The sequence below is a fragment of the Calidris pugnax genome, unplaced genomic scaffold (genome assembly GCF_001431845.1).
Source record: "Calidris pugnax isolate Ruff unplaced genomic scaffold, ASM143184v1 scaffold9, whole genome shotgun sequence".
NCBI lineage: Eukaryota > Metazoa > Chordata > Aves > Charadriiformes > Scolopacidae > Calidris > Calidris pugnax.
In genome coordinates this window covers 1,778,128-1,791,069 of record NW_015090778.1, presented here as the reverse complement: position 1 = coordinate 1,791,069, position 12,942 = coordinate 1,778,128, and the positions used below count along the sequence as shown (strand labels likewise).

Below are 12,942 nucleotides of genomic sequence, written 5' to 3'. Positions count from 1 at the left end.
ACCGGGATGGGTCGTGCGGGGGGACCCCCGCACGACCCATCCCGGTCTTCCCCTCCCGTTCCCGGTCACCGGTCCCCTCCCCGACTCACCGCGCTGGCGATCCGTGCCAGGACCTGCGGTTGTTGCAAGAAGTGGCCCAAATCGAAGGCACCCCCGGCCTTGGCCGCCCCGTACGCTCCCCCACCGCCTCCGCCACCGCCCTCCATGGCCCCGGAGCCGCCACCGCTCCTGCGCGGTCCCGCCCCCGGAGGTGGGACGGAACGGGAGGTCCGTCCGTCCGTCCCCCGCCCCGTCGGGGCGGAGCGGAGCGGAGCATGCTCCGGAGTGGGTCACAGAGTCGCAGAATCTTGATGGGTGGAAAGTTATAGAATCAAAGAATGATTAGAGTTGGAAGGGACCTTGAAGATCATCCAGTTCCAACCCCCTGTCCTGGGCAGGGACACCTCCCACCAGACCAGGTTGCTCCAAGCCCCATCCAGCCTGGCCTTGAACCTCTCCAGGGATGGGGCAGCCACAGCTTCTCTGGGCAACCTGTTCCAGGCTCTCACCACCCTCACAGCAAAGAATTTTTTTCCTAATATCTAACCTAAATCTCCCCTCTTTCAATTTAAAACCGTTACCCCTCATCCTGTTGCTACACTTCCTGACAAAGAGTCCCTCCCCTGCTTTCCCATAGCCCCCTTCAGATATTGGAAGGCTCAGATATACATGGAGAGAGGTAGTTTCTAAGCTGTTTTGCCAAACAGCATTCACATTCTCACCCTATGCCCCTGTTTTCAGCCACATCATCTTTGGGGTGAGGGTGGCAGAGCCCTGGAAGAGGCTGCCCAGGGAGGGTGTGGGGTCCCCTTCTCTGGAGATCTTCAGGCCCCTGGATGCTCCTGAGTGATGTGCTCTGGGCAACCCTGCTTTGGCAGGGGAGTTGGACTGGATGATCTCTAGAAGGTCCCTTCCAACTCCAACAATTCTGGGATCTCTCCACACACACTCCTCCAGGCAGTTTTCCAGCCTGACCTTCACAGACACACACAATGTTTTGTTTTGTTGGGGGTTTTTTGCTGTTTTTTTTTTTTTATCTCTGTCCGGCCAGCTCGAAACAATCTTATTCTTAAAGCGATACAGTCTTATTTCTCATCAAGTTTTGCTTGATCATCTGCGACATGCTCAGAAGGGCTCCAAAATCAGTCTTGATCGATCTCTTGAGGGGCCTGACCTTCACAGACACACACAATGTTTTGTTTTGTTGGGGGTTTTTTGCTGGTTTTTTTTTTTTTATCTACCCTGCTTTGGCAGGGGAGTTGGACTGGATGATCTCTAGAAGGTCCCTTCCAACTCCAACAATTCTGGGATCTCTCCACACACACTCCTCCAGGCAGTTTTCCAGCCTGACCTTCACAGACACACACAATGTTTTGTTTTGTTGGGGGTTTTTTGCTGGTTTTTTTTTTTTTATCTCTGTCCGGCCAGCTCGAAACAATCTTATTCTTAAAGCGATACAGTCTTATTTCTCATCAAGTTTTGCTTGATCATCTGCGACATGCTCAGAAGGGCTCCAAAATCAGTCTTGATCGATCTCTTGAGGGTGCGAGAGCCTGGCCCAGGTTGCCCAGAGAAGCTGTGGCTGCCCCATCCCTGGAGGGGTTCAAGGCCAGGTTGGAGGGGGCTTGGAGCAACCTGGTCTGGTGGGAGGTGTCCCTGCCCAGGGCAGGGGGTGGCACTGGATGATCTTTAAGCTCCCTTCCAACCCAAACCATTCTATGATTCTGTGATTCCAGATGTTTTGCTTGTCCCCAACAGGCTGCGGAGCCCGGGGCCGTTGGAGGGGAGGGGGAAGGCTCTAAACGCCCCCCCTGGCCCCGGGGGCACCGACGGGGGGGGCGGGGGAGCGGGACGGGAGCGGCTCGGTCCCGGGACAGTATTGGCGGGGGGGGTAGGGGGTGCACAGAGGTCTCTGTCCCGGTGTGTCACCACCCCCCGCCCCGGAGGGCGTGTTTGCGGCCGTGCCCGTCCCGAGCCGGGCGCCGGGAGGCTCCGTCTCCTCCCCGGTTACGCCGTTTCCCCATCCGCCCGGCCCTCCTTCCTTCCTGCTCCGTTACCCCGGGGCTAGCGGCTGGGTTTAGACCCGGGTTTAACCCCGCCATCCCGTTCCTCCGCACTTTCTGGCTCCGGTTCCAGCTTCATCCCCATCCCCGGGGGTCGGGCAGGACCCCGTGGGGAGCCGTGGGGTCCGCGGTGGCCGTGGGTGCTGACACCCCCTCTTCTCGCCGGAGGGAGCACAGGATGTCCCGGCCGCCCTCCTTCACCCTCCGCATCGCTGAGGACACCGAGAACCATGGGTGAGTGTGGGGGCTGCCCTGCCCGACCTGTGCCCCCTCACGCTCAGCCCCCGGGGGTCCCGCAGCCCCCACAGCGTGAGGCTGGGGTCCCCACTGCGGGAGGCACCGTGCCCAACCCGTGCCACCATGGCCAGGCTTTGGGCTGGCACCGGGGCTTTGCCACGGCTCCATCTCCCGGCCCCCAGCCCCTGCCCCAGATGAGTGGGTCTGTGTCCCCGCAGCCTGGAGCCCAGCCCGGACAATGAAGGAGCCCTGCACACCTCCTTCCACCAGCTCATCCAGGAGCAGAGCAGCTTGATGGAGGCAGCTCTGGAGCTGGAGATGCAGGAGAGGAGCAGAGGTAAAGCACTGTGGTCACAGCTGGGGTGGGATGGCGACACTGTGTGTGCCCAGGGCCATCTCCTGTCCCAGACCCCACCTGGCCGGCTGGGACCCGTGCTGAGGCCGCAGCCAAAGCACTTGTAGGGTCCTACGGATGCCTTCATCAGGGCAGGCAGTGGGGCAGATGTGCCCTTGGGGACACAGAGGGTGTCCCCAGAGAAGGGGATGCTCTAGGGGGGAGCACACAGTGGGGCAGGTGCCTGGCTCCATCCCAGAGCAGGGCTGTGGGGACCGTAGCCGTGGGTGCTCTGGCTCTCACCACTCTGCATCTGGCACTGGAACAGCCTGCCCAGGGAGGTGGTGGAGTCACCATCCCTGGAGGTATTTAAGAAACGTATAGACATGGCTCTTCAGGGCCTGCTCTAGTGCCCAAGGTTATTGGTTTATGGCGAGGTGTTGAGTGTGGGGTTTAGTTGGTGGGTGCGGTGTTTTTGGTGGGCGTTTGGTGTGGTGTGGTTTTTTTTTTGTTTTGTTTTGTTTGTTTTGTTTTTTTTGTGGTTGGACTCGATGATCTCAGAGGTCCCTTCCAACCACTAAGATTTTGTGATTCTGTGATCTAACCCTCCCTCTCCAGACCACCCAGCACATCTGGCTCCCCCGGATGGCTGTGCCACAGCCTCGCCAGAGCCGGGGCAGGACGAGCAGCACCCCAACTTCTCCCCCGCCACCCTGCGGATCCTCGCCAGCATGCCCAGCCGCACCATCGGTAGGTGCCTCCCATCCTTCCCTGGGCCGGGAGACCCTCAGCAGAGCTCAACCCCTCTGCCCCACTCTCCCGTGGTTGCCCACCCTCCTGCCCTGCTCTCTCCCGCAGGGCGCAGCCGCGGGGCCATCATCTCCCAGTACTACAACCGCACAACCCGGCTGCGGCGCCGGAGCAGCCGCCCACCCCTGCAGCAGCTCTGCCGCACGGCACGGCCCAGCCTGCGCCACTACGACCTGGAGACAGACCCCACCAGGGCCACCCTGGAAGGTGAGGGTTCCCCTGGAGATGGGGACAGGCAGTGCTGGGCACCGTCCCCACGCCGTGGGGCACACGCCGTGTCCTGACTTGAGCCCTTTGCGCCCCTAGAGAAGCGGAACCTGCTGGTGAAGGAGCTGCTGAGCCTCTCGCCCGCCCAGCGCAGCCACATGCTGCTCACCGTGCCCCTCAGCCTGGCAGAGAAACGCACCCTCCGGTGGGTCCTCTCCCAACCAGTCCCGGCCAGGCAGGGCCCCGGCAACCGGAGCCGTCCCGGGGCCCGTGCTGCCCTCTGACACCCCTCTCTGCTGGCCAGGTGGGAGCTGAATGAGCAGAGGGGCCCCCCAAGGCAGCACACCCAGGACCGGACCACCTCCTCTCCCTGCGGACGGTCCAAGGACTGCATCGTCCTCGTAAGTCCGGGGTGTGGGTCCGTGCAGCAGCCGTCGGGGGCTCCGGTGCAGGCTGTGACCCCGGTGCTCTCCCCGGGCTCTCTCTCCCCAGGGCTGGCGGGGGCTCTGGTACAGGCTCCTCTCCCTGCTCGCCGCCGCACAGCCCTGGCACTATGCCCTGAAGCAGATCGGTGGCCGCTTCGGCTCCAGCGTCCTCTCCTACTTCGTGTTCCTCAAGACGCTCCTTATGTTCAACATCTTCTCGCTCCTCATCCTCCTCCTCTTCGTGGTGGCCCCGCAGGCTGTGTATCCCCCTCACTCGGCCAGCTCCCAGCCCTTCACCGGCCCCGAGCTGCTCACAGGAGCGGTAAGTACTGCCAGCACACCACTGCCAGTGACCCCAGGACAGGAGCTTCTCCAAGCCTGGGGCTCAGCCCCACATCCCTGCACCCCTGCCTGGTCCCTGCCCCACATCCCTGCCCCAGCAATGCCCTGGTCCCTGCCCCGCATCCCTGCATCCCCACCATAGAATCATAGAATTGTCCAAGCCAGAAGGGACCTCCAAAGGCCATCTAGTCCAACCCCCCCGCAGTCAGCAGGGACACCCCCAACTAGACCAGGTTGCCCAGGACCTCGTTGAGCCTCACCTTGAATATCTCCAGGGATGGGGCCTCAACCACCTCCCTGGGCAACCTGTTCCAGTGTTCCACCACCCTCATAGTAAAGAGCTTTTTTCTAATATCCAATCTAAATCTGCTCTTCACCATGGTGATGCCCAGGTCCCTGCCCTTCATCCCCATCATGGCGATGCCTTGGTCCCTGCCCCACATCCCTGCATCCCTGCCACAGCGATGCCCCGGTCCCTGCCCTCACACAGCGGTGGCACTGGGACCTCCAGTGCTGTGGGTGCAGAAGGGGGTGCCTGGTGCTGGCCCAGCCCAGGGCTCTGTGTCCCCCACGGGCTGGCACTGATGTGCCAGGCTGGGCAGGGAGCCACGGGCACCGATGAGATGAGACCCATCATGCTCTTCCCTACAGGGCTACTTCACTCACTCGCTGCTGTACTACGGCTACTACAGCAACGTCACCCTCAACGACCCCTGCACCTCCAGCCCCAACAGCAGCGTGTGCCCCCACGCAGCCCCCCGCTTCCCATACAACATGCCACTGGCCTACGTGTTCAGCGTTGGGGTCTCCTTCCTCCTCACCTGCATCCTGCTGGTGTACAGGTGGGTGGGCAGAGTCTCCAACCCTGCCAGCCTTCCCCCTGTGTCCAGCCCCAGCGCCCCTGATGCCTTCCCTCCTCGCTGCAGCATGTCCCGCTCCTTCGGGGAGAGCTACCGCGTGGGCAGCTCCAAGGGGGACCTGGCCGTCAAGGTCTTCTGTGCCTGGGACTTCAAGGTGGTCCAGAGGCGCTCGGTGAAGCTGCAGTGTGAGAACATCTGCACCCAACTGAAGGTGAGGAGCTGGGGGAGAGCTGGTCCCTGTACACCTTGGGAAGGCAAAGGTGGCCACAGGAGCCAGTCCAGACCCCAGCACCCCTCTCTTTGCCCACTGCACCGGGGGGTCCTGCAGCACACGTGCCCCCTGACCTGACCCTGCACCATCCCTTTGTCCATCAGCCCCCCTGGGTCCCACCTCAGTGCGGCAGGACAAGCCCTCTCTCTGGATCCAGAGGGTGCTCAGCAGCTCTGGTTCCTCTCTCTGCTCTCTTCCAGGAGCTGCTGGCGGAGCAGCGCTCCCGCTCCCGCTCCCTCAGCCTCCGCCAGCGCCTGGGACGCACGGTGGTGCTGCTGCTGGCCTGGGTCCTCTCGCTGAGCTCGGTGCTGGGCTGTGTGGTGGCTCTGCACTACTTCTCAGAGCACATGCATGCGGTGAGCGGGCTCTCCCGGCTCCTGCCGGGCTACCGGGGAGGGAGCCCTGGGAGGCAGAGGCAGCCCACCCCATTTCAGCTCCCATCCCGGTGTCGCTGGGCTCCCGGTAGCCACACGCTCACCCTGGTACCCGCTCACCAGGTTCAGCAGGGCCACCAGGTGCTGGGCAGCGGCGAGCGGCAGCAGGAAGCCATCCTGCTGGTCCTGCCCTTCATGGTGTCCCTCCTCAATGCGCTGATGCCTCACCTCTACAACTTGCTGGCCACCTGGGAGAAGCAGGACTCCCCCGTGACAGAGGTCAACGTGGCCATCTGCAGGTAGGCTGGCAGGGGAAACGTCCTGCAGTGTAGGGAGAGGCTTTGGGGCCAGGCACCCCATCCGTGGGGCTCAGCCCCTCCATCCCCAGGGCTCAGGGGGTCTTGGCCCTTCTCCTGCTCCCCAGGAACCTCATTCTGAAGACGGCGGTCCTTTGCCTGCTCTGCTACCAGTGGATCAGCCGCAGTGTCGTCTGCTCGAGAGAGGAGGTTGGTGCTGCCGTGCGGGGCCAGGCTCTGTGTGCTCTGTCCCGTCCCCGGGGAGCACGGAGGAAAGCCAAGGCTGCAGTCCCAGCACCAGCAGGGCAGGGGTCTGGCAGCAGGGGGTCTGCCAGATGGCACCGCAGCCACCATCGACCCCCTTGCCAGGGAAAGGGGGGTGACGGGCAGCCAGGGGCATCCCAAATGCAGGATGGCTGTGGAAAGGGGTGCAGGAGAGGAAGAGGTCTTCCACGGCCCCACGGGGGCCACGGGAAAGCCGTGGGGGAGGAGAGGCCTCACTCTACACTTGATGCCACCTTTGTTTGTCTCCCCAGTGCTGGGAGACATGTGTAGGGCAGGACCTGTATCGCTTCGTGGTGATGGACTTCATATTTACCCTGCTGGACACACTTTTCGGGGAGCTGGTGTGGAGGTAACATGTCCCAGGAGGGTCCCACCATCAGTGTGGTGTCCCCAGCACAGCCCTGGCAGCGCTGCCATCAGGGGGAGGAAACTGGGGGGGCTGAGTGTCCCCCCCAGCAGCAGTGTGGGAGCAGAGCTCCACTCCTTCCCAGGCTGATCTTGGAGAAGAAGCTGAAGAGGAATCAGAAGCCCGAATTCGACATCGCCCGAAACGTGCTGGAGCTGATCTATGGGCAGACCCTGACCTGGTGAGATGCCATCCTGCCTGGCATGGCTCTGCTGGCAAATGCCTCATGGTTCCCTGTGAGCCCCACAGCTGGCAGGGACCAGGCATGGGGACCCCATGTGTGTCACTGAGTGGGGCTGTGGGAGACCCCCCTCTTCAGCCCCACTTGGGTGGGACAAGGGAGATGGGTGTCCTGGCAGTCACAGTGCCTGGAGCTGGCACCTTACAGCCACAGCCCGGGAAGTCTGGTTTTGGTGACAGGGTGACAGTCATGGGGGCATCAGCAGCAGAGCATCCCAGCACCGATCCAGTGTCCCTCACCCAGCTGGTCCCCTCCAGAGCTCTGGGGAAGGAGCAGTCTCTGGTGCACACACAGCCCCACTCGTTAGTCTGGACCATAATGGCACTCGCTGCTCCCAGGGGAGACTATTTCCCTTCCACCCTGTCCACTCAGCTCCTCAGGGTCCTGCTTTGACACCCCCCCAAGTGCCTTTCTGCACCCCCTGCCCGAGGAGGGGATGCACGTGCGTGCTGCTGCTGTGTGCCCCCTCCCAACGCCTGGGAGCCACAAAGGCCACAGCCACCCCGGGGGTCGGTGACATCCCAGCACAGGCTCAGTGCTCGTGTGTCTGATCTTTGCTCACAAAACCCTGAGCCAGTGCCCTGAGCTCTGCTGGCTCCTGGGGACCCAGACACGGGACAAGCTCTTCCTCCCCCCCTTCTCTCCCAGGCTGGGCGTTCTCTTCGCTCCGCTCCTGCCGGCCATTCAGACGCTGAAGCTGGTGCTGCTTTTCTATGTCAAAAAGGTGAGAGCTGTCACCCGCCATGTGTCCCCACAACGGGCAGAGGTGCTGCACCGTGCAGGGAGCAGGGCTGTCCTCATGGGAGGGAGGGGGTAATGCTGGGGTTGGAGCTCACTCAGCTCCCGATGGACGGGAGGGATGGGACGCGGGGATGGGGGCACTGGAATCCTGGGGATGCTCCCCAGGAGGTGGCATCTCATGGGACTCTTCCGTCTTCACAGAGAGAGTGGTAGGGCATTGGAATAGGCTGCCCAGGGAGGTAGTTGAGTCACCATCCCTGGATGTGTTTAAGAACCGTTTAGATGTGGTGTTGGGGGATATGGTGTAGGGGAGTACTTTAGAGTAGGGTGGATGGCTGGACTCCATGATCCCAAGGGTCTCTTCCAGCCTAGATAATTCTGTGATTCTGTGTCTGCAGACCAGCCTGATGCAGAACTGCCAGTCCCCCAGCAAGCCCTGGCAAGCGTCTCGCATGAACACCTTCTTCATCACCCTGCTGTGGTTCCCGTTCTTCCTGGGAGCAGCCATCTTCCTCTCCTACACCGTCTTGTCGTGAGTACCCACAGGACTGGGCTCGGAGTGCAGACCCGCCGGCCACCAGGCCAAGGAGAGGGGCTTGGGGAGATGGTGTGTCCCCGATGGCTTGGGGAGTGCATGGTGCCCAGTGTGGAGCCCAGTCCTGCCCCAGGCAGGGAGATGCTGCCCAGCCACCGGGCACCACACAGAGCGTCGCAGTGGTTGGCCTGTGCCTGCTTCTTCCAGCTGTTCCTGATGCAGGACAAGGGGATGAAGACCCCTCATCCAGCCACTGGGGATGGCTGGGACAGGCAATGCTCGGTCCTTTGGACATCCGAAGCTGGGCAGTGTCCCAGCTTGGGGGTAGCAGCCCCTGACCAACCCCATGGCTTTGTCTGCTCAGGGTGCGGCCGTCAGAAACCTGCGGTCCCTTCCAGGGGCTGGAAACCATGTACCAGTCAGGGAAGACCTGGGTGCAATTGCTGGAGAAGTCCAACCCGAACATCACCTGGTTCGCCTGGGTCCACCAGTACCTGGTGGAGAACACCTTCCTCCTGTTCTTCATGTCCGGGGTCCTGCTGTGAGTAGGGACCCCAGCCTGAGGCTGAACCTGGGCCCACGCTTTGAGGGTCCCACTGTCTGGGGCTGGGAGCTGGGGTGTCACTGCAGAGCCCTGTGTGCCAGCCCGGTGCCAGGAGCGCAGCATCCCCCAGCTTCCCACCCCGGCTGCTGGGTGCTGGTCCCCCTACCATCCCATCCTCCCTGTCATTGCAGAGCCGTCATCTACTTCAACATCCAGGTGGTGAGAGGCCAGCGGAGGATCATCCGCCTGCTGAAGGAGCAGATTGCCAATGTGAGCTCCACGCGCTGCCCCTGACCGGTCCTGGCTGCTCCTGCTCCAGGGCTGGGCTGTGGCTGCTCACTGCAATGTCTCTGCTGTTGCAGGAGGGGGAAGACAAAATATTTCTCATTCAGAAGCTTCACTCCGTTTATGAGCAGAGGGAGAGACGCGCCTGAGTCCCAGGTGAGCCCTGCAGGAAGGGGCAAGGGGGCTGCCAGGGTGCTTGGAGCTCGGCCACACACACAGACATGGCAGAGTGGGGCCAGCACAGGGATAGGGCAGGGGATGGGGACAGGACTGGGACAGGGAACGGGAAGGGGATGGGGACACTTAGAGAGCCTTGTCTCTGCTCATCTGTCCCTCGGGGGCTCAGGGACTGTATCTCTCTTCTTAGTGTCACCATCCCCAGGAAGAAGTGGGACAGGATAAGAGTCTGCTCACAGCTGAGGACTGGATCAGCCCCTTTTTAAGCCGTGGCGGCACTGGAGGCAGCAGGGCCAGGGGGTCCCCTCTCTTCTGGAATACAGCAGCCAAGGACACATTGAGACACATCATCTGGCAGCCCCATGTGAACTCTGTGGCACAAGGACATTGGTTCTCCCACTGCCCCGAGCTGCTGGGGACACAGAGGAGCAGCACGACCAGGGCCAGGACTGCCATGGTGTCCCAGGGCACAGGTCGGTGTGGGGCTGGCTCACCAGCAGAGCTCTTCTCCAGAGGCATTAGCAGAGAACAACCCTCCCTCCTGCCAAAGTCCCAGCCAGCGCTGAGAGCCACTCTGGGCTGCTGTCAGAAGCCTTTGGGGACAGTGAAGATTCCTGGCTGGAGAGAACCTGCCAAAAAGCCCCCTTTGCACTGCCCAGGGGCAGCTGCTGGGCACTCGACGCAGCTCCAGCCCCATGTGTGGCTCACCTGGAGCACAGCAACTGGCCAACACTCCCATGACTGAGGCCACCCGGGCACCCCCAGGCCAGGCAGCCCCACGGCACGCTGTGTCTGTTGGCAGATGGGCACAGGGAAACCACCACTGAGGTGCTGAGGGTTGGGCAGAGGAAGCCCAGGCTGTGGCTCCCCAGCTGCAGGATGACCTGGCCCATTAAAGCATAGCTGTGCTGGACCTCTGGACCCGTCACGCTGGAAGCAGGCAAGTGGGTTTGGTACCTTGGTGTCACCGTTCGTTAGGGCTGGTGACTCAGCAGCCGGCGCAGGGTGTGCCTGGTGCTGCCTCATCACATACAGCCCTGGGAGCCACTCGTCATCACGGTGTGGTGTCCCCAGCCCTGGGAGCCACTCATCATCATGGTGTGGTGTCCCCAGCCCCAGGAACCACTTGCCATCATGGTATGGTGTCCCCAGTCCCGTGAGCCACTCGCCATCATGGTGCGGTGTCCCCAGCCCCAGGAGCAACTTGCCATCACAGTGTGCTGCCCCCAGCCCCACAAGCCACTCACCATCATGGTGTGGTGTCCCCAACCCTGGGAGCCACTTGTCATTGCAGTGTGGTGTCCCCAGCCCCACAAGCCACTCACCATCATGGTATGGTGTCCCCAGCCCCAGGAGCCACTCGCCATCACAGTACCATCCCTGCAGCCCCAGCCCCAGGAGCCCCTTTCCACCACAGCCCGCTGTCAGCAGCCCCCAGTCCCAGAAAGCCATTTGCCCCCCATGGCACAGCACCCGCAGAGCCAGGGAGGGTTTTGCCGTGATTTGTGCCAGGCCTGGGCAGCCACAAGTGCCCCGGTGACTTGGCACCCATGGTGAGGGGTGATGCAGCCGCCTGCCTGGCTGGGCTGGGCTGTCGGTGTGGGCACAGACACACGTTCTCCAGGGACCCAGGCGTTCTCTGAGCCCGAGCGAGCACTGGGGAGCAGCCACAGGATGGCACTTGCAGCTCATGAGATGTCCCTGACCAAGGCATCCCGGTGGCTCAGGTGCCCCAGCTTCCAACACCCACCCAAGGTCCCCCACAGCCTTTCCCCATGGCCCCCGGGGTCACCCCACAAGGCCCTCAGGGCCAAAGCTCCTGGCAGGAGCCCCACAAGGACTTGGCCTCCAACCAAGGAGCCGTTGCCAGCCCTGGCCCTCCTTAGCCCAGCCCAGGCACCGCTGTGCCCCTCAGTGAACACCACAACCACCCCTCCTGCACCCAGAGGTGCCAGCACGGCCTGGCCTCTGAAGCTCCTGCTGATCCCTTCCCAAAAAGGCCGGGTTTTCCACCCAAGGACAGGGCGGCCACCACCATGGAGAGTGGAGAGGAGGTTTTACTGTCCAGTCCCACAGGGATCCTGCCCTGTGACACCATCCTGTGCCCCACTCCCAGCTGCCCTTTGGTGACAGGGTTCGCCATGGGGCTGGGGTTGCTCAGCGAGGTTCTCCGAGGGTGGCCCGCAGCCACTGCAGGACATCAGCCAGGCCGGTGCCGTCGCGGGCGCTGGTCTCCATCATGGTGACGGGCTGCGTGGCGCAGGAGACGATGTCCTGCATGCGGAACAGCGACTTCATTTCCGCCAGCGACATGTAGCAGGGCAGGTCACTGCAGCCAAGAGGGGAAGGGGCTGCGTTAGCCCCCCGCCATGGCTCCCCCACCCAGCCTGGCCCCTTCTTGGGAGGGGTCTCCACAGCCAAAAGCCTGGCTGCTGCCACCCAGGACATGCCAGGCCTCCTCAGGACGGGATGGAAGGGACGTGGGAGCCACCACAGTCCCCTCCGCGTCCCCCCCCGTTCCCCTGGGCTGCCCCCATCTTCTCACATCTTGTTGAAGAGGACGAGGACGGGGACGGCGGCGAGTTGGGGGGCGGAGAGGACGGAGAGCAGCTGGACACAGGAGTTGGAAACCTGGCTGGGGTTGGCGGCGTCCACCACGAACTGTCAGGGAGGAAGAAGGGAAGCGGCGGAGCAGAGCGTGGCGTCCCCCCCAGAGCGGCCCCACACGCAGCGGGACCGGGGGGCTCGATGCCCCATAGTGCCCAGCCCCATCACAGCTCGGGATGGATGGAACCGAGGGGCTCCATGCCCCATAGCGGGGCAGGGGATCAGTGCCCAGCCCCGTCACAGCTCGGGATGGATGGAACTGGGGGGCTCCATACCCCATAGCGGGGCAGGGGATCAGTGCCCAGCTCCATCATGGCTCGGGATGGATGGAACCAGGGGGCTCCATGCCCCATAGCGGGGCAGGGGTTCGGTGCCCAGCCCCACCACGGCTCGGGATGGAGGGAACCGGGGGGCTCCATGCCCCACAGCGGGGCAGGGGCTCGGTGCCCAGCCCCACCACAGCTCGGGATGGAGGGAACCGGGGGGCTCCATGCCCCACAGCGGGGCAGGGGCTCGGGACGGGGTCACCGGCGTCGTGGTGCCCCGGTGGCTCACCATGAGAGCGCTGCACTCGCCGTAGTAGCTGGCCCAGATGGGCCCCATGCAGCCGCCCAGCTCCCGCACCGTCGCCCTCCGCGGCAGCCGCAGGTCGGTCAGGTTGGTGCCCACCTACCGGGACGGGAACGGGACTGATAGGACCGCACCGGGACACCCCCCCCTAGCCCCGGTCAGCTGTCCACCCCTACCGGGCCCTGCCTACCGTGGGCAACGTGGCCGGGGGCTCGCCCAGCCCCGCCGGACCCTCCTCTGCGCTCAGCTGTGCTGTGCGTTAAGGACTCGAAGGCCACCGGGAAACGGCCCCA

At 63.1% G+C, this 12,942-nt stretch overlaps 3 protein-coding genes across 3 annotated transcripts in view; 1 reads left to right on the top strand and 2 right to left on the bottom strand.

Annotated features, from left to right (window-relative positions):
* Positions 1–245, bottom strand: part of SYNGR2 (synaptogyrin 2) — a 2,245-nt gene extending 2,000 nt beyond the window's left edge. Inside the window, exon 1 of the mRNA XM_014953553.1 lies at positions 90–245. Coding sequence (XP_014809039.1) covers positions 90–206 — 117 coding nt within the window. The 5' untranslated portion in view covers positions 207–245. The remainder of the gene's footprint in view (positions 1–89) is intronic.
* Positions 246–1,998: 1,753 nt separating this feature from the next.
* On the top strand, positions 1,999–10,385 carry TMC6 (transmembrane channel like 6). Its single transcript, XM_014950458.1, has 20 exons — positions 1,999–2,336; positions 2,558–2,676; positions 3,292–3,423; positions 3,532–3,690; positions 3,790–3,895; positions 3,995–4,091; positions 4,183–4,437; positions 5,109–5,299; positions 5,384–5,528; positions 5,789–5,944; positions 6,086–6,261; positions 6,387–6,468; positions 6,795–6,892; positions 7,035–7,130; positions 7,839–7,914; positions 8,330–8,463; positions 8,831–9,007; positions 9,202–9,280; positions 9,373–9,451; positions 9,663–10,385. The coding sequence occupies exons 1-19, from the start codon at positions 2,281–2,283 to the stop codon at positions 9,442–9,444; spliced, it is 2,406 nt and encodes an 801-aa protein (XP_014805944.1). The 5' UTR covers positions 1,999–2,280; the 3' UTR covers positions 9,445–9,451; positions 9,663–10,385.
* A 1,136-nt stretch (positions 10,386–11,521) lies between these two features.
* Positions 11,522–12,942, bottom strand: part of ARL16 (ADP-ribosylation factor like GTPase 16) — a 1,522-nt gene continuing 101 nt past the window's right edge. The window contains exons 2-5 of the mRNA XM_014954097.1: positions 12,840–12,900; positions 12,635–12,748; positions 12,018–12,133; positions 11,522–11,801 (exon numbers count right to left, since the gene is read on the bottom strand). Of these exons, the coding sequence (XP_014809583.1) occupies positions 11,630–11,801; positions 12,018–12,133; positions 12,635–12,748; positions 12,840–12,900 (463 nt within the window). The 3' untranslated portion in view covers positions 11,522–11,629. The remainder of the gene's footprint in view (positions 11,802–12,017; positions 12,134–12,634; positions 12,749–12,839; positions 12,901–12,942) is intronic.